The sequence below is a fragment of the Pan paniscus genome, chromosome 14 (assembly GCF_029289425.2).
Source record: "Pan paniscus chromosome 14, NHGRI_mPanPan1-v2.0_pri, whole genome shotgun sequence".
Taxonomy (NCBI): domain Eukaryota; kingdom Metazoa; phylum Chordata; class Mammalia; order Primates; family Hominidae; genus Pan; species Pan paniscus.
In genome coordinates, this window is record NC_073263.2 from 79,107,826 (window position 1) to 79,133,287 (window position 25,462).

The 25,462-nt window shown below is 39.6% G+C and overlaps 1 protein-coding gene across 13 annotated transcripts in view; it reads left to right on the plus strand.

Annotated features, from left to right (window-relative positions):
• Window positions 1–25,462, plus strand: part of SCEL (sciellin) — a 169,151-nt gene that overhangs the window by 63,324 nt on the left and 80,365 nt on the right. For all 13 annotated transcript variants that reach the window (XM_055096859.2, XM_055096863.2, XM_055096864.2 and 10 more), the window contains 4 exons: window positions 16,816–16,877; window positions 17,554–17,671; window positions 20,749–20,808; window positions 24,768–24,836. In XM_055096859.2, coding sequence (XP_054952834.2) covers window positions 16,835–16,877; window positions 17,554–17,671; window positions 20,749–20,808; window positions 24,768–24,836 — 290 coding nt within the window. In that variant the 5' untranslated portion in view covers window positions 16,816–16,834. The remainder of the gene's footprint in view (window positions 1–16,815; window positions 16,878–17,553; window positions 17,672–20,748; window positions 20,809–24,767; window positions 24,837–25,462) is intronic.

Sequence of the window (25,462 nt, forward strand, 5' to 3'; positions counted from 1 at the left end):
CCTGAATCCTCCTTGTAATAGTATACTTGATAGCTCTAAAAATCTGAATAATTTATTCTTTGTCTGTAGACCCAAGTTTCCCTGACTCTAAAATGTGATTACGTATCCTTCATATGAAGCCTCCTGGGGAAAGACAGTGAACTATAAGCCATATTTTCCAAACTGAGATATATACATCCCAGGAGACTGTGTCAATGTTCTAGAAAATGCAATAAAATTATGAAATAAGCATGGCACATGTCTGTATGGAGAGCTAATTTTAGTTAAAAGGCTTTGGAGAAAACTATCCCTATTGCCCTGCCCTCTCCCCAGTTCTCCCCAGGGTTCCCTCTTTTGTCATTAGAGATGCTGTGTGTAAAAGTTTAAAAGAAATTTGTATACAAATGCATGCAGTGAGCTGAAATCTAGATAGACTTGAATTTGAACCATGATTCCATGTGGACAAACGGTGACATGTATGAGTATGCCTAACTCACAGCACCAGCAGATAAAAAGAAAAATTAGGATCCTTGATGAATAACTAATAGATATATAAAATTATACAATTATATATTATATACATATTTTATAATATACATAGCATATTACATAATGGGACATATATGTATAAAATATGACTCACAATAGCACAAAAATATAAAAATCTAGAAAAAATCTCTACAAGAAAAATTTAAAATCCAGATTTAAAAAATAACAACATTTTATAGTAAGACATAAAGGTGAAAGCGGACCTTAAATGTCAGTTCTTCCCAAACTCTTTTTATAGAATCTATGCAATTTTAGTCAAAAGTTCCAATAGAATATTTATCTTGGAAACTTAGAAAATAATTTTTTTTTTTTTGAGACAGAGTCTCGCTCTTTCACCCAGGCTGGACTGCAGTGGCTCTATCTCGGCTCACTGCAAGCTCCGCCTCCCGGGTTCACATCATTCTGCCTCAGCCTCCCGAATAGCTGGGACTACAGGCGCCCACCACCACGCCCAGCTAATTTTTTGTATTTTTAGTAGAGATGAGGTTTCACCGTGTTAGCCAGGATGGTCTCGATCTCCTGACCACGTGGTCTGCCCGCCTCTGCCTCCCAAGGTGCTGGGATTACAGGCGTGAGCCACTGCACCTGGCTGAAACTTAGACAATAATTTTAAAGTTATCTGAAAGAAAGGAATAAATAAGAATAGCTGATAGAATTTCTAAAAAGGAAGTTAATGAAGGGTGCTGTGCTACTAGATATTAAAAATGTATGTATCAGAAAAACACAATAATAAAAGTAGCTTGTTTTTATTGTAAGAAACTAAAGACAGTTTTCTTGAGGAAAACGGATAGCCACAAAGCACATTTAAGAATATGTAAGAATTTAAAGTGTGACAAAGGACGTATCATATATCAACGAGAAAGGGATTTATTCTCCCATTACCAAAGTAAATCCACATGGATTAGAGAGATTACATAAAACAACAAAATATATTGTAAAAATTAAAAGAAAAATAAATATTTAGTTAACCTCATGTTTGTTCAACAAATATTCCTCTAGAACTGATTATGTACCAGGTACTGTGATAAGTTTTGAAAATCAGCCGTGGAGAAGATGGGCTTGGCCACTGCTCTTAAGATGTACAGTGTGTGAATGTGTGCGGGTGTGAGTATGTGTGTATACGTGTGGGTTGGGGGTGGGGGAAGATTATTCAGCCACACACACAGACAGTCTTAGGTGATGTTATGGAAACTCTTTGCTATTTGAACACATAGTAGGGCTCATAACTCAGCCCGGGGAGGAAGGAGTGGGGCAAGTGGCGATGGTATCACAGAATGATTCCTGGAGGATATAGAATGTGTGATCTGGAAGGTGAATGGAAGTCTTTCCTGAAGGAAAATGAGGGGTTGAGGGAAGTTCAGGAAGAAGAGTGCTTCAGGCATAGATAGAATAAGCAATAGCTCACAGGTGATGAAAAGGATGGAGCCCCAGGCACTGGAAGGAGTTGCTGTGGCTGAAGCCAGAGTGTGAGTGGGGAGTGGGGAGTTGGGGGAAATGAGGCTGGAGGGTATGGCCTTGTCAGCCTTGTTAACAGTTCGATTTTATCCTGACAGAAAGGGAACACCCTTGAACGACTTTAAGTAGGTGATGACTACTTTGGCACCAGTGAGGAGGAGAGTGGATTAAGTGAGGAAGTCTGGAGATTGAGAATGTAGCTGGGAAGCCGTTGGAATAGTCAGGAGATTATGGTAGTTTGAATTGGTGTCTTGCAAATAGAAAGATACACAAGAGATGTTGAATTATAGGACTTGACGATTGCTTGGATTTCGAGGTCAGAAAGAAGATTGATGGATGGTCTACAAAGATGGCTTTTAAAGAGTGAAAGTGGAAGAAATTATAAAGGGAAAAATAGGGAATGCAAAATCAAAAGCTTCTGATACAAAATTTATAATTAGAAGCTAAATGAAAAACTAGTAAAGATGAATGTTCCTGACATATAAAGAAAATGAGAAATCAGTAAGAAATATATAATAATTGTCAATGGATAATTTATAAAATAAGAAAGAAAATGCCCTGTAAAGTGAAGAAAAATATGCGAGTAAAACAAAATGATTCTACTTTCACCTATTATATTATTAAAAAGATTAATGAATGATAATTCTAAATGCTGGCAAATGCATGGACACTCATATGTTGCTGGTGGATGATAAACTACTATAAGATTTACGGAAAGAAACTCGACAATAGGGATCAAGAATATTTTAGAAATTATACATCTTGGCAAGTAATTTCACTTCTCGGATTCATTCAAAGAAAATAATCAGATACTTGGTGAAAGACTTTTGTATGGTTTTTTAGAAACAACAGAGGAATGATGTTACATTGATAAATAAAATGAGATATTTTGTAGCTGCAAAATAAATATATAAATATTCTTAAATGGCATTGGAAAATGCGTATCAGTAGGCTCTAAATGGGCAAAGAAAAACCCTGGAAGAAAATTACAGTGATTGATTAAAGGTGTCTGATTTTTTTTCCTTTCTTTATGCTTTCTTGTATTTTCCACATTTTATATATGCTTTCTTGTATTTCCACATATGTTCTAAATATAGTGAGAAAGATTTATGTTGTGTAAAATTGGGATACAGAACAGCTACATGACAGAGCTTTTGTCAATATGAAATACAGTAAAGTATTTAAGATAACTAACAGGGTTTTGGCTCATAGTCTGTGGTCAAAATTTGAGTTTTTACTCATTTAACTTGTATTTTCAGCTAGAACTGAAAATAGCCCCTGATGGGGCTCAGGTGATGGATAACTTTTATTGGATAGCTTTTTTATTAATGAATATTAGACCAGTGTTTTTTGTAAAATGAAATAATTATAGGCTACTATTCACGTTAAAGCTTGCTGTTATCATTCTGCAGAAAAGATGGGCTGTAAGAAAAGGAGCTGGTGAGGGTTGTGTATTAAAAACCAGAATCAGGCCGAGGCAGGCGGATCACGAGGTCAGGAGTTAGAGACCAGCCTGACCAACATGGTGAAACCCTGTCTCTACTAAAAATACAAAAATTAGAGAGGCATGGTGGTGCGTGCCTGTAATCCCAGCTACTCAGGAGGCTGAGGCAGGAGAATAGCTTGAACCCCGGAGGTGGAGGTTGCAGTGGCCGAGATAACGCCATTGCACTCCAGCCTGGGCTACAGAGCAAGATTCCGTCTCAACAAACAAACAAACAAACCCCAGAATCAACAATGAGAAAATTGTATGGTAGGGGCTTTCATTTGTGCTACATTCTGGACTCTGTTTCACCAGCAGTAAACAAGTTTCCCAATGCTAAGCTTAGATTGTGAGGTTGTGTGACTGAAGAAATAGCTGCTTTCTAACCATCACAGAAGGCTAAATGAATCTTTCCCAGCCTGATGATTTTTGGATTTCCTTTTAGGCTGTGTATTCAGGCTAAACACAGTTGTTTCTTTCTGAGAGACTATTTAAAAATGGATTTAAATAGACTTGTTAATATTTACACTTCATGAAGTACTGTTTGTTTTCCCCTTACATATATTTCTTGTACTTTTAGGTGGTAATTAGTTGTTTGATGGTTTGTTTTATTTATCTTCCAAAAGATAATGCTTCTGTTTATTGATCTGTAATTATAGAGCCCCTCTTATTCTTCTACTGAAAATGGTTTTATGGCATTTGTCCTTTTCCAGTTCCTAGGGATTTTCCCTGTTTCATTGATTTCCGGGAAACAAGTAGTGGTGGGGTTGGCACTGTTACCACACCCTGAAACCCTCAGGACTTTTTCAGAAGCAAAAGTGAATACCACCAGGGCGATTTGCCACCCTGTGTCATTTTCTGGACCCCTTTTCTGTATTTGTTTACTTATTCTACTTTAGATTTTTTATATTCTCCATCACTAAAGAGATTTTCCCTGGGCAACTATTGACATTTGGTCTTTTATAAAGATAGTAATTTATAAAAATATATTAGAAGCTTGATAAATTGATTGAAAGATTTTGGGGTAGTTAAAATATCCAAATGTCACTCTATGTAAATCTCACGATACTTTGGTAAAATGATCAAAGAAAGTCTGCTCCAATTCTTCTCTGTTGAGCTCCACCATGGATCTCCATTGTTGCCATCTTTATGTCCATGAGTACCCAATGTTTAGTTCCCACTTATAAGGGGAAACACTTGGTATTTGGTTTTCTGTTTCTGCATTAATTCGCTTAGGATAATGACCTCCAGCTGCATCCATGTTGCTGCAAAGAACATGATTTCGTTCTTTTTTTATTCACCACTTTTTAGTCGAGTAAATTTCTTCCTGTTGACTCCTTTTTGTTTCCCGGGCTTCTGAGATAGGTACTGTTGCGTCAGGCTGATTTGAGTTTGAATCCCAACTGGGCGATTCACTAGTTATGTAACCTCAGGCAAACTACTCATCTTGAGACTCCTTCCAGAAAAGAAATCTGCCTACATTTCGACCACTGCCCACATTTCCAACTCCTGCCCTATCCTTCCGCAAGAAGACTCTGACTTCACTGAAACCATTCATCATTAAGTATCATTAAAGAACAAGTATAATAATAGTAACAACCTAAAGGCATGTAAGGCTTAAATGAGACAACACCTATAAAATATAAGCTCAAAATAGTTATTATTATTGTAGGACCCCAAATCTCAGCAGTCAGAATTGAAGTCCTTGTTTTTTTCTCTTTTCTTCCATCATCCTTTATTTTGTTAATTTACTTTCTGCTGCACATTTTTTTTTCTTTTCTGCCTTATTTCTCCTTTTCTCTTTCCTCTATGAGCCCTTCTTTAACCAATTTTAGTTTCTTTGTTCGCACAATCTTTCTTAAGAGAAAGTTAGCAGGGAGTGGTAAAGACTTCGTGAGGTAAGCCAAGAGGCATTATGTCCTTGGGTGGGAAGGGAAGAGTGAGATTTTTAAAGTCTTTATGCTGAGAGGACCCAAAAGATGATGAAGATTCTAGCTGAGCTGGGAACTGGCCCAGGAAATTCTTGGCACTGGGACAGGAAGAGCTGGGGCTGAGATCAGGCTGGGGGACTGAAGTGAAAGTTGGCGCAGGGAATTCTTGGCATTGGGACAAGAGGAGCTGGGGCTCAGATTGGGCTGGTGGGAGGAGTGGCAATTGGGTCACCTAATGGACCTAAATGCTCCCAGAGGAAGTGCTGTTATTAGAGATAGAAAATACTGAAGGAAATTGAGTAAGGGCATGGGGAGATGAGGAAAAGCTGAAAAGAAGACAAAAGTAAGAAATAGGAGATGCTGATAGTTTCAAATGCATACAAAAAGAGCTACGAAAGTTGATTGATTTCATGATTCAGAACTTTAGCAGAGTGATTTCATGTAAAACCTAAAGACAAATGTCCTTGGGCAGAAGCAGTAGGCAGCAGATAAAAACTAGCTCTTTCTGGTGTTTGGCCACAAAGAGGAAATGAAAGATGGGCCAATAGTTGAAAATATTTTTTCCCTCTCTCCTCAGACTTTGACGTTATGATTTTACATCATAATTTTCAACACATGCATTCAGTGCTTCATAGGTAAAGGTTTTTCTACTTCACAGCATAAGAGAGACAGCGTTCACACATCTTTTCTCATAATATTACACTTCTAAAACACAGTTGCTGGTGTCTGTAATCAGTAGGCATATGTACTGGCAACAGCCTTTTGAAAAGCCAAGATTAGAGTTTCATCTTTTTTGTGAGAAGCTAAAAACTTAATTGGAATGAAACTGAAACGTGGCACTTAGAAATAAATCCAGTTAGCTGAACTGAGGCTACCAAAGTGTCAATATGTGGGTGTTGAGTAGATTTGAAGCTCAGGATAACCTCAGTACCTGAAATAAGTAATTCCTTTAAAGAATTACAAAACAATAAAATTTGGCTGCATTTTTTAAAATCCTACCAGTTTGAGAGACTAGTGATCCCTAATCCATTCCACAAAAGGGCATTTTTAACAAGGATATTATTCACAGAAACATATATTGTTGAACTATTTCTAAAAAGAAATATCCATGTATATATAAAGTACTGTTTTATATCCTGGGGAAGATGGAAAGAGCACTACTGCAGTAAAATGTCTGCGGAAGTAGAGGTCGATGAGACAGGAATGTTTACACCTTAGAGGCTTTACATGGAAGCTTCTAGAAATGGCTCTGGGGCCACCCAAAGAGGGGGCCTGAGGAGATGATTTGGGTGACATGGACAATGGGTCCTAAGAGAAGAAGAGAGCAGCGAGGCTGGAAGAGGTTGTGTGAAACATGTAGGAGAGATGCCAAAAGGGAAAGAGAGACTCAAGAGCAGACTTTCTCTGGCTTGGGCCATCTGGCAGGGGCCTTCACTGATTTGGCAACTTGCATCTTTGATAAGAAAAATTTAATTTCCCACAATATTACTCATTTATATTTCAGAAGAAAAACCCAGCATCCTTGTGAAACTATTATCACCTGTAAATAGAATACATTATAGTTTCCTTCCTCAGTTAGCTTGATCAATGGCCAGCACTGGACTACGAGAGAGAATGAAACATTATCAAGCTATCCAGTATGAGATAGATTCAGGGAAGGAGTCCAGTCAGGAACCATGTCAGGCCACTTCAGGCCACTTCTGGCTGCAGTGTGGTCATTGGGGAGTGAGTTTTGAGGCTGAGCTATCAGGAAATGTTGGGGCAGCCATTCATTCCTGCTGCTCGTCTCACCTGCTCTCCCATGATCATCAATCATCTGGGACTCCAGGCATTTCTCTGAGTGCCTGGTATGGGTCATATCACATGGCACTTTGAGTTACATGTAGTATCACTTACTGAAAAGAGCTCTGGTGTTGAAGTCACACAGACCTAACTGCAGTTTCTGATTCTTCCTCTAACTGTGTACTTTGAGCAGGTTATTTAACCTCTCTGAGGTTTGGGATCCCATAATTATAGATAATAGTACTGACCTGGAAGGATTAAATAACATAATGTGCATAAAACATGTGGTACAGCAGGTGGTACTTGGTAGGGGCTTAAGAAGTGATCCTTCTTGCTAGGAACATTTAACACATATGTTTTGTTGATAAAAGAATCACACACATCTTTTGTAGACTCCTGTCAACTTTTGGACCTTCTATTTGCTGCACGATGGCTTAGTGACATGGAGGAAGAGCATTAGGCTTGAGTAACAACAACAAAAAAAAAAAAGAAAAAGGAAAAGAAATCTCTTAAACAAACGAGGCGGTTTATTTTTCTCTTGGAAGGAGAAGTTCAGAGGTAGATAATACAGGGCTATTGTGGCAACTCCATGACACTGTCAAGGAACCGGGTCCCTTCTAACTTCCTGCTCTGCTATTTTTCGTGTGTGAATTTAGTCCCTATGATTGCCCACAGTCCCTAAGGTCCAAGAGGACTGCTCCTCCCTCCTGCAAGCCACCTTAGTTTCAGAAAAGAGTGGGGGAGCACAAAAGGACATATTCTTCCCAGGGACTTCCACTTCAATTGTAATAGTCAGAACTACAAATGTGTCACTGCTAGCTTCAGAGAGCCTGAGAAATGTGGCTTTAGATATCAGTAAGAAAGAAGGGGAGAATGGATATCAGATGTGCAATCATTGTCTGCCACGAGTCCCTACTTGGAAATCTCCAGATCATCATGACTGGACCTTTCCTTATTGTCCTCTCCCATTGGAACATACCACACCCAGCCCCCAAAAAATTTAAGATAAATCTTAAACATTTTAAAAAATGTGAGTAACATTTGTAATTTAAAAGAAAGAGGCATGGCATTCTGGAGGAATTCTTAAAATAAAATTTAGATTTACCCTGAAATCTATAGTGATGATTACTAACTGCTTTAAGAATGAAAATTCTTTTTTTTAAAATAAAAAAATTCATGATGTTTCACATATAAGACTAATTATATTTTCAGTAATTTACTGGTTGACAAAAAGGTATGATGGATTTGGTATAAAAATGCTTTGATGCCGCGTGCAGAAGGATTTGCAAGCAGACCCTATGCAATTAACTCAGTGCCACTGCCCTCCATCCCTCACTCTCTCATCCTCTGCCCATCTGGAGGTTTGCACCCAGGGTTAGGTACCATGCTGGGATGGCTGAGGTCTTGATCAACTCTCAGATCATCAGAAATTCCTGCAAAGAGCTCTGTAGAGGAAAACAGGTATCTCTTCATCATTTTATATTTAGGGATAGCTCCAATCAGACCCAACATTCTGCCATAGGGTCTGATATTTTCATGCCTTTGTTAGCTAGGTATTCTCCAGAAGGCCTGGTTAAATGAGAACAAGTGAAATAAGACATTTGAACAAGCTCATGGAACTTACCCTCTTTCTCTCTGTTAATGACTAGCCTCAGGTATCCTATAAACACACCCACTGGCTTCATCCCAGAACCTCTGGGATGCTCCCTAGGAACAGTTTCCAGTAAACCCACTTTCTTTCCCTGGGACTTCCCAGTTGCCTCTTCCTTAGTATATAGCTCTCTGACCAAAACCCCAGATGGTTGCTGTGTTTTAAATTTTCTTTGGTATTCTACCCATATCCCACCTCAGTCCTCCTCTGACCTAGGCTTCTGCTGCCCCTTTAGGGTCTGCTAGGAAGGGAGGAAAGTTCAAACAATAATAATACTTTATATGATTTTATAGGAATTTATAATTTACAAAGCATTATCTCATTTAATTTCCATAACAACCTTTTAAGATTGCTATAACTTCCTCTTTGCAGAGGCAGAAGCAGAGACTTAGTCCAAGTAGCTAATGAGTGACGAAGCCGGGGACACACACAATCTGGGGCTTTCTAGCCCAAGGGCTGTCAATCATTTTTCTGCCTATGCCACTGCTAACACATTAAGATGTCACCTGTCCAGGCATACTTTACTTCAGATTGGCTAGTAGAGAGAAAGATCCTGAGGCAAGGAGGGTCAGATGGTTTTTGACAGTTTGAGGGACATGGAAAGTTCTGGAGCATAAAGGGAAGCTAAGGATAAGATCTAATGGGGAAAAGAAGGGTGTTGACATTAAGATGGGCAGGAAGTCTGTATAAACATCAGCGTGCATCTTTAACTCTCTGATATGGTTTGGCTCTGTGTCCCCACCCAAATCTCACTTTGAGTTGTAAGAATTCCCACATGTCATGGGAGGGACCTGGTGGGAGGTAATTTAATCATGGAGGCACGGTTTTTTTCCATACTCTTCTCAAGATAGTGAATAAATCTCATGGGATCTGATGGCTTTATGAAGGGCAGTTCCCCTGCACATGCTCTCTTGCCTGCCCTCATGTAAGATGTGACTTTGCTTGTCATTTGCCTTCTGCCATCATTGTGAGGTCTCCCCAGACATGTGGAACTGTGATCCAATTAAACCTCTTTCCTTTATAAATTACCCAGTCTTGGGTATGTCTTTATGAGCAGCATGTATAGTTCCATTGTGCATATATACCCTTTTTTCTTTATCCATTTTTCTGTTGATGGACACTTAGGTTGATTCAATATCTTTGTTATTGTGAATAGTGCTGCAATAAACATGTGATGCAGGTATCCCTTTAATATACTGATTTCTTTTCGTTGGGATAGATACCTAGCAATGGGATTGCCAGATCATATGGTAGTTCTACTTTTAGTTTTTTGAGAAATGTTCATACTCTTTTCCATAGAGGTTGTACTAATTTATATTCCCACCAACAGTGTATGAGAGTTCTCTTTTCTCTGCATCCCCACCAGCATCTGTCATTTTTGTCTTCTTAATAATAGTCATTCTAACTGAAGTAAGATGGTATCTCATTTGGTTTCGACTTGCATTTCTTTGATGATTAGTGGTGTTGAGCATTTTACCTGTTAGCCATTTGTATGTCTTTATATATAATATATATTTTAAAATAGCAGGTGCTCAATTGAAATAACAGAGAACACACTACCCAATGGTTACATGTTTTGGTAACGTGGTAGAATATCACATTCTCTTATTGTCACATAATCTGCTATACCCCATTGTTAGTTCACATAGACATTCTCTTGCCTGTGATTGACTTTATCCTTGCAACTCTCATTCTGCTTTCCTGTACAATAGTGTGACTCTTTTCAAACCACAAATGGGAACTAGGATCCGATCAGAAGACAGAAAGTTTTAAACTAGGATGTTCCTGAGTATGTGTGTTTATATTATTTATGTGGCTTCTGTTTGTGAGTTCCACAGAAGCCTAGGCCTGCTTGTCTTTATTGTATAAGTTTAACAGCTGCTTGCATAGTTCAGGGTCAGAGAGCATATTTTCAGGCCACAATGATGAATGATCCACGGGTCACTCAAGACACCAGTTTAACATTTAGGAGTTGATACAGATGCATACCGGGGAAAGCTCAATTGTTAGCAGTGTATGGAGGTGCCCATGAGGATGGGACTGGGATAATCTTGTGAAATATAATCTGATTCCATTTTATTCTGGCAAAACCGCACGGGCCATACAAGAGTGTCTTTTCTGCCTCTCCAGCTCAAAGATGGCCTGGCCTGCTGCCAGTTTTTTTTTTTTTTAGTTGAGATATAATTTACATGCCATAAAATTCACCAATTTAAAGTGTAAAATTCAGTGCTTTTTAAAAAATATATTCACAGCTGGGTGTGGTGGCTCACATCTGTAATCCCAGTACTTTGGGAGGCCGAGGCAGGTGGATGGCTTGAGGCCAGGAGTTTGAGAACAGCCTGGCCAACATGGCAAAACTGCGTGTCTACTAAAAATAAAAAAATTAGCCAGATGTGGTGGCACACACCTGTAGTCCAAGCTACTCAGGAGGCTGAGGCACGAGAATTGCTTGAACCCAGGAGGCAGAGGTTGCAGTGCGGCAAGATCGTGCCACAGCACTACAGACTGGGTGACAGAATGAGACTCTGTCTAAAATATATATATATATATTATATATATCTCCAAGGTTGTGCAACCATCACCACTATCTGATTCCAGAGTATTTTAATTTTACCCCAAAAAGAAACCCCATTACCTTTAGCAGTCACTCTTCATTCACCTCTCCCCTTAACCCCTGGAAAACACTAATCCACTTTCTTTTCTATGGATGTGACTGTTCTGTACATTTCATATCAATGGAATCATACAATGTGTCCTCTTCCGTGTCTGGCTTCTTTCATTTAACTTAATGTTTCAATTTTCTTCCACATTGTAAGATGAATCAGTATTTTCATTCCTTTTTATGCTGAGTAATATTCTGTTGCACAGAGATACCATGCTGTGTATCCATTCATCCACTGATGGACATTGGGGTTGTTTCTACTTTTTGGCTGTTATGTGCTACCATGGCCATTCATGTACAAGTTTTTGTGTGGACATGTTTTTAACCAAAGGAATGTTGGGGAATACACAGAGAAGGCTGTCCTGTGAAGGTTTGTTTGCTGCAGCAGTTCATTGAGAGGCTGCCCTGGTACCAAGCACTTGACCAGAGCTCATGCGACTTCCAAGGAGTGAGATGCTCAGGGCCAGGGAAAACCCTGCATCCACGTTCCCGCTCTCGCTTTAACACCAGGGCAGCAGCCTAGTCTTGCAGTGACTCCTGATGGGCATTAGTGCTGTTTGCTGAGGAGGGCGTGGCTTGGTTTAGAAGCCCGATGCAGCCTCTAAACACCTTGGACATGTTGCATCCTCTCTCTGAGCTCCGGTAGTCTCATCTGGGAGTTGGAGGGACCAACAGCCACCCCACAGAGTTTTTGTGAAAAATGAGAGACAATGCCTGAGAGGTCCCCTGTTCAGGGCAGGGGCTCAACCAGTGGATCTTTATTCTATTAGCAATTGCCCTGTGCAATAGACCATTCGAAGAGGGCACAGATCAAGGGCAGTGTAGACCAAAGCTCTTTGAATGACTTGCCTATTTTATAACTCTTCAAATTACTTTTTTCATAAGGACTCCATAGTTTACTCAGGCTGTTATAACAAAATACCACAGACGAGTGACTTAAATAACAGAAAATCATTGTCTCACAGTTGTGGGGGCTGGGCAGATTTGGATTACTCCTGAGGCCTCTCTCCTTGGCCTGCAGATGGCTACCTTCTTACTGTGTCCTCACATGGCCTTTCCTCTGGTGTCTCTTTGTGTTTCTAAATTTTCTCTTCTTACAAGGTCACCAGTCAGGTTGAATTAGTACCCACCCTAAGGGCCTCGTTTTTTTGTTTGTTTATTTTATTATTATTATTATACTTTAAGTTTTAGGGTACATGTGCACATTGTGCATGTTAGTTACATATGTATACATGTGCCATGCTGGTGTGCTGCACCCATTAACTCATTATTTAGCTTTAGGCATATCTCCTAAAGCTATCCCTCCCCCCTCCCCCCACCCCACAACAGTCCCCAGAGTGTGATGTTCCCCTTCCTGTGTCCATGTGTTCTCGTTGTTCAATTCCCACCTATGAGTGAGAATATGCGGTGTTTGGTTTTTTGTTCTTGCGATAGTTTACTGAGAATGATGATTTCCAATTTCATCCATGTCCCTACAAAGGACATGAACTCATCATTTTTTATGGCTGCATAGTATTCCATGGTGTATATGTGCCACATTTTCTTAATCCAGTCTATCATTGTTGGACATTTGGGTTGGTTCCAAGTCTTTGCTATTGTGAACAGTGCCGCAATAAACATACATGTGCATGCGTCTTTATAGCAGCATGATTTATAGTCCTTTGGGTATATACCCAGTAATGGGATAGCTGGGTCAAATGGTATTTCTAGTTCTAGATCCCTGAGGAATCGCCACACTGACTTCCACAAGGGTTGAACTAGTTTGCAGTCCCACCAACAGTGTAAAAGTGTTCCTATTTCTCCACATCCTCTCCAGCACCTGTTGTTTCCTGACTTTTTAATGATTGCCATTCTAACTGGTGTGAGATGGTATCTCATTGTGGTTTTGATTTGCATTTCTCTGATGGCCAGTGATAGTGAGCATTTTTTCATGTGTGTTTTGGCTGCATAAATGTCTTCTTTTGAGAAGTGTCTGTTCATGTCCTTCACCCACTTTTTGATGGGGTTGTTTTTTTCTTGTAAATTTGTTTGAGTTCATTGTAGATTCTGGATATTAGCCCTTTGTCAGATGAGTAGGTTGTGAAAATTTTCTCCCATTCTGTAGGTTCCCTGTTCACTCTGATGGTAGTTTCTTTTGCTGTGCAGAAGCTGTTTAGTTTAATTAGATCCCATTTGTCAATTTTGGCTTTTGTTGCCATTGCTTTTGGTGTTTTAGACGTGAAGTCCTTGCCCATGCCTATGTCCTGAATGGTAATGCCTAGGTTTTCTTCTAGGGTTTTATGGTTTTATGGTTTCTTCTAGGGTTTCTAGGTCTAACGTTTAAGTCTTTAATCCATCTTGAATTAATTTTTGCATAAGGTGTAAGGAAGGGATCCAGTTTCAGCTTTCTACATATGGCTAGCCAGTTTTCCCAGCACCATTTATTAAATAGGGAATCCTTTCCCCATTGCTTGTTTTTCTCAGGTTTGTCAAAGATCAGATAGTTGTAGATATGTGGCGTCAAGAACAGAACAAGGGCCTCATTTTAACTTAATCACCTCTTTAAAGGCCTTGTCTCAAAATATAGTCACCTTCTGAGATACTAGCGGTGGAAACTTCAACATATGAATTTTGGAGGAACGTGACTTGGCCAATAACAAGCACCCAGGGAGCACCTACTCTCTCCCAGATGCTGGGAATAGAAGGAAAAGATTTAGGCCATTCCCACTGGAAACAGTCTCTTGGGAGGGACAGAAAAGTAAGCAGATAATTGTAAAATACTCTTTCTCCATATACCCTGTCTTTTGTCTCACAATTGCATTTACTGTCTCTGCAGATGTATCATTAATTATGCATTCAGCATTTTGACCACCTGAGAATTCCAGTGCAATCAGCTGAGAACTCTCCAGGTCTTTATCGGCTAAGAGGAAAAAAAATATATCAGAGCCCATTTAGAAACTGGAAAGAGGCTAGCCAAAAGTCCTGAGACACACTACCAGACAGAGGCAAAATAGTCACTAGTTGAGCTTTAAGTTTGCCTTTAGGTATTTCTTTACCTTCATTTTGCCAGAGTTTATCTATGCAGCCTCCAAACACAGCCAGCCAGGGGATCCCTGACACTCCCGGTGTGCCCAGCTGCCCAAGTTCAAGTCTGTTCCATCCCTTCCCACATCCAACCATACCTCTCCTATGTCTTTGCTCTCTGCTTGTCAAGGTGATAAAGTATGGAGTTAAAAATTACCGAGCACCTACTGTGTGCTGGGCAATAATTAGACACTTTACATATGTTATCTAGTAATATTTGAACCTCATAATGTTCCTATTTCACCTCATGATACAAATAAGAGACCTGAGCTAATAACATACCTAAGGTGACACAGTCAGTAAACAGCATCACTTAGATGCAGTTCTTTCTAACTCCACTAAGACCTTCAGACTCTTGGTTATTCATGCAGCAAACAGCTGCAGGTCCCTGTGAAGGTAATGGTCATGATGAATACATTGGTTCTTAATCCACATCTTAGGTCAGGTTTCCCAGAAGCCGTTTCTGAGAGGCATTTGGGTGCTTGTGGCTCATTGAGGCTGTGCTTTCAGGAGAAGGGAGCGAGGCAGGGGGAGGCCAGCGAAGGAAGCGAGCAAGGATGTGCTCTCTGCTGGTTGAACTACAGCCGGATCCCAGCTCTGAAGTGCGAGTCACTGGATAGAAGTGATTCTATCTTGAGGCAAGGGACTGACCTTTTTTATCCCGGGTTAGTCAGCAGGTTGTAGTGAGTGGGGAGGTTGTGAAACCAGTCAGGCCTAACAGCGAAGGGCAAATCCTCAGGGAAGGTGCAGTCATGAGCCTGTAGCTGCCAAGCTTCAGACTGGTGAGGGGAACCTGGTCTGGACACTTACAGCCTCCACCTCTGATCTTCTGCAGTGCTACTGACATTCCAGAAACAGACCCCAAGGAAAATAATACCTTGACCCAAAGCAGTGTGTCTTTCCCACTTCAGGTCCTATGGCAAGTTGTTGCAGGAAATACTTTCACATTAGAGGATAGGAGGTGGGGGCTTTTAGAACCCCAAATTATAGCTATAGACAGCTGTCCAATAGTACTGCCTTAAGTCCAATAGCATTGGTAGTTTAACAAAGTAGTTTTTTATGTACATTATTCATTTGATCATCGCAGCAACTTAGGAAGTAGATGGCAGGTTTCAATAGCCTTATTTTGCAGGGAGGTTAAGTGGTTCATTCTCAGACGTTGAACGTGATAAAGATAAACCTAAAACTTGCTTCTGACTTGAGCTTGAATGCCCCTCCTATGGTCCATACACAGTCTGGGTGAGATGGACACTGGAAAGGACATAATACCCCACCTAGGGTGACCAGCCATCCAGGTTTGTCCAGGACTTTTCTGGTTTGAAAACTGAAAGTCCCACTTTCAGGAAGACCCAGAGCTAACTAAGGCACACAAAGGCCCCCAATATATTTATGATCCACAAAAGCATTCTAATTTTAATTTCTTTCAATCACAAGAAAAAATATTGATATAATAATAATAATAATGAAGCCAGCCAGGATTATATTCATACTAACATAGTCATAAGATACAATTTTAAATTTGTGTGTGTGTGTATGTCTGTGTGAATAAGAAGGGACCCTGAAGGCAAAAGCGCCTAGGACCCACAAAGTCATAATTCAGTTCTGGGGAACTGGATCAGTCCTGGGCAGACTGGTGCTGTGGGTTACCTTAACCCCTTAACACCAGAAGAGTAGTTCAGGAACTTTGAGTTTTCCATGTGGCGGTTGCCTAAAATCACCAGTGTTTCTCCAAGTCTGTGATTTCCATGTGCCTGGCGGCTTTCCTTCTAATTACACAGCAGTTTCCTGAGTTTGCTTTGGCTTTTTTCAGGAAGCAGCTGAGGAGCCCTTCTTTGGGCGTTCACAGTGTGCTGTGGGTTCAGCACAATCCCTCTCTCTCCCTCTTGACTATGACCAGACACTTGTCTAACTCATTTTTCTGTCCCCAGCACCAGGCTCAGTGCCAGGCACACTGTAAGCACTCCATGCGTAATTATTGATTGAATAAATGAATTCACTGATGGCCTGATTCTACCGATTGCTTATGATACAACACTGGAATCACAAAACTCCCTGTGCCTCATTTTCTCCATCTGTAGAACAAATATGTTGGAAGAGATGAACTCTTGGGTTCTTAGGGGCACTTTATGTCATGTATTTGTTATGACAGATCATGTGACTATGTCACTGTCATTGAAAAGTGAATCTCAGTCATGAAACAGTCACTTACAGGTTCTCAGAGTCATTGATGTGCTTTCTCTATTTCCCATTTTTCTTTTAGGTCCTTACTGGAAGGCAGCATGTCCAATGTTACCTTGAGAAAAATGTCTCCCACAGGAAATGGTAATGTACATGATGTTTCTCTCGCTCAGAAAACTTTAAAATTTTGGAAAAACAACTCCCAGATCTCAATTCTTTAATACAGATATTGAATGCTTAGAAACAACAGTCTAATTTAATTAGCATTGCAAAGTTAGGCTTAAGAAAAAGTATACTTGCCGCAGCTTTTAGTCATGTAATTGGAATTCAATTTTTTTTAATTAATAAAAATATCTTTTTAAAAATATGTCCTTCTTTGTGTTTGGCTCTTACAGGATAAAAGAATTAAGTTACTTAGAATCAAATGACCAGGACTTATTGACTATTACTATGTATTATAAAAACAGTCTTTTGTGGGCTTCCAAGGTATATTTCATATGGGGTAAAATGGCCAACCTACTAAATCCTGACTCAGTTTATCCCAGGCTGGGAGTTCTCCTTTCCCAGGAGCTGGATGGGGCCTCATGAGTGGCACTGGCAGTTTCAGTTGGCACCTGAGCAACTTTATGTGTTATCTTTGGTGATGGGGTGTGGGATCTGTTCTTTCTTGCTGGTGCATCCTACTTTGAAACAATACTGGACTTGCCAGCCTAGATTGATGCTGGCCAATCAGATGTGCCTCTCAGGATTTTCAGGTTAACAAGCCCACGCTCAACTCCACATTATTACATCTTCCAGTCTTTCATGTTTCTGTTGATAGAGATGAAGAGCACCACTCAGGGAACCACACAGAAGCAGCAGGATTTTCACGAGGTGAACAAAAGAAGAACTTTCTTACAGGATAACAGTTGGATAAAGAAACGCCCTGAAGAAGAAAAGTAAGCTGGTGTGGAGCGTGTTGGGTGGACAGAAGGGCAGAGAGAGGCATTATCTGTTTAGGAAGCTAATGCTCATCTGAAAAGTGAATACTTTTCTCCTGAAACACTTTGTTGCATGGTCTAATTTTTGGTAAGACTTAGTAAGCACAAATAGGTTACACATCAGAGTTTCAAGAAGATCTCTGCCATTTTAAATATCCACATGCATAAGAGAATGTGAGTCATTACTGAGAGAGAGCCTGGTTATTACCTAGGATAGATGTTTGTGCTTACTTGGTAAACTGAAAAGAAAACATGACTTTCCAGTTTCCAAAAAGGTAACAGTTAATCCATGATCGGACAATCCTGCTCTGTTGATCATATCAGCTGAAATAAACAAAAAGAGTGTAATTCCAAATTTAACATATAAAATTTTGGTATGTACAAGAGAAATTTAAAAAAATTACCGACTTATTTTAGTTCCATCTACTTCCAGGTACTGGGAAGGTGGGATATATGGTATTACTTTGTAAGTACTTACAACCAACAAAATTTTGTTTTGAGCATTGCTTCTACTAGCTGAGAGGTTTAAAGATTTGAAAACTATGGCCATAGGCATATAGCCTCATTGGCAATATAGATTTGCAATAGGTATTTGTCCAGCAATAGGTATTTGTCCGGTTATATATTATGTTATGTGTATATTATAAATTATGTAGACATTTTATGATTTCTTTGTTATTAAGCTTGGTGTTAGATACTTTACATATAAAGCACCACTAATTTTACAATAAAACACAACGTAGGTGTTATATCTCCTCATTTTACAAAAGAGGGATCTGAGCTCAGAGAAGCTAAGTAACTTGTCTAATGGCACATAGCTATTTAGTGATAGAGTTGAGATTTTAACATGGCCCATTGTTTTTCCATTACACAAATGTTTCTCAACCAGGGGCAATTTTACCTCCAGCAGACATTTGGCAAGGTTGGGAGACGTTTTTGTTGTTAAAATTGAGGAGTGCTTCTGGTATTTAATGCGTAGAGAACAGGGATGCTGGTAAACATCCTATAAATCACGGGACAGCTCCCATACAAAAAATTATCAAACCCGAAGTGTCAATAGTCCTGCAGTTGGGAAATCCTGCATTATAGGATACTTACCCTAAACTATCTACAAACTCTGCAGATATGGTTATTTGAGGGGCATTCTTGTGAATGTTAAATTTAAAATATCTATTAATTTCTGTTATTGAATATTATTATTTCAAGGAAATATATGGGTGTTTAGAGATTTAGAGACTCACACTAACTTTTGGAATTAGCACTATTGGACAACAATCATTTCCTTCCATGAAACAGCATTTGTTGCTTCTGTCAGAGCATTTCCAATTTTCTGTAGTGATAGTGTCATGTGACATGTAGACCATACATTTTGGATTGCCAATATTTACACAGACAAGTGACGATAGAATGTATAAGACAAATCACAGTTGGGAGGAATGCTGCTTTTATGCCAGGCATGCCTTCCCAGGAAAACCCAGGGAAGCCAGCTTGGATGGCATAGGAGCTACTGAATGAAGGGAAAATTGGCTTTGATGCTTCCCTGATTCCCCCGGCCCAGTTCTGGGCTGTGTATTATAATTCCGCCTCAGATAAAAACAGGCCTGGTATCTGCTCCTCTTTCAAAAATTTCAGTAAGAGATATGGAGGAAGATAGGAAAGTTCTCTTGGGGTCTTTGAGAGTGTATATTTGCTGGCATTGTTTCATTTTTACTGTTTATCTTTCTATTTAATTGTCTACTACAGTTCTTTTATAGCTTCATTAAAAATGGTACCGGAGGCCGGGCGTGGTGGATCACGCCTGTAATCCCAGCACTTTGGGAGGCCGAGGCGAGCAAGTCACTTGGGGTCAGGAGTTTGAGACCAGCCTGGCCAACAGGAAGAAACCCCGTCTCTACTTTAAAAATACAAAAATTAGCCGGGCGTGTTGGCGGGCACCTATAATCCCAGCTACTCGGGAGGCTGAGACAGGAGAATTGCTTGAACCGAGGAGGCAGAGGTTGCAGTGAGCCGAGATATCTCACCACTGCACTCCAGCCTGGGCGACAGAGCAAGACTCTGTCTTACAAAAAAAAAAAAAAAAAAAAAAAGGTACCAGAGTGTTAAGTAATGTTAGTGGAGCATAATCAGGAAAAATGTGGTATTTCAGGTTTCGTTGGGTTGACATGAAATAGGTTCAGTTACTTTCTGCCTTGGCTCAAATCCAAAGGCTTCACTACGTGTTTTGACATTTCCTGAAAGGGCCTGTACTTTCAGTTCCACTGTACAAAATAAGAATGATATTACTTTGAGATTTTACATATGAAGGTCGATTGTAGAGTTGACCAGTAGGAAAAGCAATGATTTGGAATGAAAAGATCTGGGTCCTAGACCCACCTCTGTTACTTGCTAACTTTGTGGTCTTAGGAAAGCCACAAAATCCCCTATCAGTTTTCTCATCTGTGAACTGGATATGACAGTGTCTTCGCTGCCTAATTCATAGGATTATTTTAACAACTAACTAGAGCAAACTGTATTCTCATGGTTTAAAAGTAGGCTAGGTCTCCTGTGAATTATAAATCTCCTTAACCACAAATATTGGTACTGAGTTTCTCACATTTTATGAAGGAGAACTGTCAAGTCCACCAACATATCCAGATATAATGGGCTTACTTAAACTTAAACACAATTTGTGGAAAGCTTTTGTATTTGACTTCATGCCAAAAAGGACTCTTCTAATACGTATAAAGTAAATGGGCTCATATTCCCACAGTCTGATAAAACACAACACAACACAACACAACACTCATTCATTGTTGAATCATGTGGAAACCTCATGGGATAAATGATCATTTGTACTGACAAACTCGTTTCTTTTCTCATGCTCTTTCAAGTGGTGACTGGTAAAAATAGATACATAATTTTGTGTTCTCACAACTGAAGTAAGATGAATTAACCTTGCCAAAAATTGGGAGCTCGCCCGCATGTCTCTCTCATTTAGTGCTTAGTCAACATTGTGGTAACTTTCTATGTGACATACTTTTGTTCTTTCTTTGCAGAGATGAAAATTACGGGAGGGTGGTGCTCAACCGACATAATTCCCATGATGCATTGGACAGGTGGGTGTTTAGACATGTTACATCAAGAGCAGAAACACAAAGATGGTAGTTTTCAGAGAAGACTTGTTCAAGACAGCTGAATATTTGCAGCATGCCTCAGGCTTTCCCCGATGTTCTGGGCATGTGAAGGAGAATCTGTGATATCATCAGAGGTTTCCACAAGGAAACTCTGCCTCTCCAGAACCATGACTTGGAGGCAGAACATAACCAACCCTCTGTGCATCCCACTGAGGTGATCCTCCTGACAGGCAGGGAAAGGACTCTCATAGAAACACGATCATATCAGGCCGGGTGCCATGGCTCATACCTGTAATCCCAACACTTTGGGAGGCCAAGTTGGGAGGATCTCTTGAGCCTAGGAGTTAGAGACCAGCCTGGGCAACATGGCCAGACCCTGTCTCTAAAAAAAAAAAAAAATTAATGATTAGCTAGGTGTGATGGTGCGCACCTGTCGTCCCAGCTACTCCAGGGGCTGAGGTGGAAGAATTGCCTGACCTTGGGACATTGAGGCTGGAGTGGGCAGTGATGCTCCATTGTACTCCAGCCTGGGTGACGGAAAAAGACCCTGTTCCTCAAACAAACAAACAACAACAGCAACATGACCAGATTACATATCTCTGAACCTTAGGGAAAGGAAGTCTAAAATACAGAAATAACAACTACAGAGTTCACTTGCTTTATGGGACAGTACCTTTCTTTTTGGAAACTTCTGGGCTAGTGGGAAAACATGAACTGATCCTCAGTGGCAAATAGACTGATGAAAGCAAATTAGTAGAAAAATTAAGACAAACAGTAATCACAATGATATAAATAATCTCAGATTGATAAAAATAGAGAATATTCTTACCAAAACACAGTTGTACTCACATCCATACAAACAACCACACCCATCAGAAGAACCTAATTATTTATCAGACACAAGTTTTATCTGGTCTAGTAGCTTGTGTCTGTTTGTCATTAAAATGTAATTAGAAAGGGAGTGTGAATGTCTTCTATGGCGTGGATCTTAAAAAGTTAAGCAGACACTTGGGACACGTCTATTTTGGAAACTTTTGTTTATGAATTTCTGTCAACCCTTGTAAACTTTTTCATAATTGTGACCTGTTTTAAGGGTGCTGAGCTTATAACCCTCTACACAGAGTTGCCATTTCATTTTCCTGATGCCAGCTTTAGTTCATCTGATTTACTGTTCTGTGATCTGGCAGACTCTCTGCCGAGGCCCTGTCCTTAGTCTTTGTGGTTTTGAAGATCACAGCCTGGTTCTCAGCCGGCTCTGATTCCACCAACAAAGGAGAGGCTCACCATTTGAGTCCAGCCACCTCTATGTTACTCACCTTTCTCTGGAACGTTTAAGAACAGAAATGCTTGTGTTTTTTAAGTGTGAAATACGCTTCATATTCTTAATGTACATACAATGTGTTTTAGGTTAACAAGAGCTTAATGCCTTTCATGCTTATTTCATATTTTAAATTGTATTGGTTTCCTGAACCCTTCCTCATGGAGGCCAACATTGTGGCTAAAGTAGAATATCAGTCTTTTAAGGAACAAAAATCTGTAAGCCCTAGACATTTCCCTCTTGACCTATAACTAACATCACAGAATCAATCTCCCTAAAAGAGTAGGGCAGATTATTTTTCTCCTGGTACTTGTTCAGAGGGTGTCACTTGTCATTTTTCTGCTCTGCAGAGGATGTCTTTACCTTGATGCCCACTCAACAGCCACTTTGGAGCACTGCTATGTGCCAGCATTGTGCGAGGTGCCAGGAATACAAAGATGCATAGAACATAATCTTTGACCTGAAAATATCCACAAATGAAAATACTCAAGTTTGTCACGGAAAGTGCTGTAGTAGAGGTGTGTGAGTGCACTATGGGAATAGAAAAGAGGGGAGACTAACTCTGCCTAAATAATCAGAGATCTCAACAAGGAGGTGGTCTTTGGTGTTGGCGATGATGCTTGAAGGATTATGAGGAAAAATTTCCCAAATGGGCAAGGCTGGCTGGTGGGCATGGAGCAAGGAAAGAAGCACTTCCAGCAGAGATGACAATGTGTGCAGAGAGCTGGCATGAGTGGGGTCTGAAAATAAAGGAAAATAAATAATACACTGTCATCACCTTAGATAATACCTTCGTATTATCCACAATTGGAAAGTTTGACCATGTACATGTTCTGGTAGATCATTTAAACATGTCAAATAAGGATGACAGCCAAATAGCACCTGTAGGAGGCCTCCTGTGCATCAGTAGCTGTGTTAAGAGCTGCAAACAAAGCAAAGTCCCTGCTTCCACAGACCTTGCATCCTAGTTGAAAGTGAGGGAGGGGAGAGAATGAAAATAACATGTTGAAACATGTCTTATTGTGATAAGCAGTAGGAAGACAACGGCCACCTAGAGACATAGTGATGGTGTCTGGGGAGGGGCTGTTTTCTGCAAGGGGTCAGATGGCCCTCCAGCACCTGCTTGCATTTACACATTTACACACGATGGTGAACCACACCATGATTTCACTCTGGGGTTGTATTAAACATTGGAGGAGTTGTATTTGGCATTTTTCTTCACTCTTTTTCTTGCCTTAACTGATGCTGTTCCCTCTACCTCTATTCGAAAATGTTCACATCTATTTCCCCTCCAAGGCCCAGCTCAAACTGCACTTCATTCCGTAAAGCCTTCTCTGGTTTGTATACCTAGAAATCAGCTTTCTCAGCTTAGAACTTCCTTACACCTTACCCAAACCTCTTTTATGGCACTCACTACTTTCTGTCTTTGGATGTATATACCTGATTTATCCGTCTTGCTCTGTGTAGATAGCAGCTATAGTTATTTTATTCTAGACTTCCTTATATTTATCAGTACAACAGTGTTGATTAATACAGCAAATATTACTTTCTCCACTACTAATATAGCAAATATGCTTTTTGCACTATTCCTAGCCCTTTTTATATTGAGTACATCCAAGTAGTTGCTTAATGAAAATATGCCACATCAACTTTAAAATTCAATCTTTAGTATCTAGTCTTAGTACTTATTCTAATGCAATACTTTGGATATGATGGCTTTAAATGATACTTAGAAATACAAACACAATAAATAATGGGGAATTCTCCAAAGAGCTTGCTTGCTTTATATCATAGGGTTATATGACGCATTAAACAGGCTTTTTAAAATGTTTGATCAATCTGATCAGGATCTTTCCTTTGCTTCCATGATCACGATTCCTTCTACTGAGTCTTCTATCCTCTTTTCTGTTATTTTCTAAATTCCCCCCCATTTTTGCTCATCTGTCTTGCTCTCCTCTCTTTGCCCTTGTCTCTCCTCTTCTTCTTCCTATCACTCTTCTCTCTTCCTCTTTTCCTTCTATCCTTCCTTTCTCTCACTTCCCACTTTCTCCTTTTCATTTTCCCCAGCTTTTCCTGTTTCCTTCCTTTCCTTTCCTTTCTTTCCTGTCTTTCCCCTCCTTCTGCCTGTAAGTTCCCTTCTTTCAACCCTGTCCACGGTGCTGAATATTAAACAAAGCATTTATGGATTTAGTCCATGGTGCTGGTTTATGGCACTGCTAAAACTCTGCAAACAAAATATAGTTGAGTATAAAAGATTGAGTTCCTATTATGTAGAAATAAACAACATTGACAAGAGTACATATTAGTTATTAAACATTTTGAGTGTTGTGTTGTTTGTTGTGTTGTATGATTTACGTATCCTTATCCCTAATTTGAATATGTTACATTGTTGTTAGAAATAATAGAAGCCAGAGAAGAATCTTTTATTAGCATAGGATATTGGATTTTCCATAATTTATTCTATCCAAGTTGGAAGATTTGGGTACTCCAAATCTATCTTTCCTTGGTAACATGTATATTTCCTACTGAAATAGGTCAAAATATTGCCATATGTATGATAGGTTTTATAAACTTTTTTTTGTAATTGATTTGATTTTTTTTTTGGTAATTATGTTTGCTACAGGAAAGTAAATGAGAGAGATGTGCCAAAAGCTACAATTAGTCGGTACAGTTCTGATGACACTTTGGACAGGTAAGGTGCTTTTGAACCATGTAAATGGAATGCATAACATATTAAATTCCTTTTCTAATAAAGTTATGAAGTATTTAAAAGTTTACCAAAATAAGGTTTGAATCACTGATATTTTATTCCCAGGGATGGAGGGCTGTAAGAATTGAATTATCTTCTTCAGATCTCACTAAATCTTGGCTAGATACATTTCCAAAATCTTGCTAATAGTAGATTGATATGAAATATTCTTAGAGACACTGATTTGAGTACAGCTAGGGTGGGTACTGTGCAGAATCTGTTAGTTCAATATAGGTTTTTTTTTTTGCGAATATGTATAATCCTTGTTCCAACATTTGGTTCTTCCACACTGATGGTGGAAAAACGTTAGTCCATGCAACTGCTTTATGGAGAGACTGTAAATTTTAATAATACAATAGTTTCAATCCACTCCAAGACAGAGACGTTAGCTCTTTACTTTCTCTTTAGAAAGTGAAAATACTCTTTTGACACTGGAGTCTCCATAGGGCTGATAGAATGAGTCCAACGTGTGTACCTCCTGTTAGTTCCTTCTTACATGGAGGGAAAGGGCTCATCTCTACAGGGAAAATAGGGCAACTTCTATTCAGGTTGAAGTATAAATGCCACAA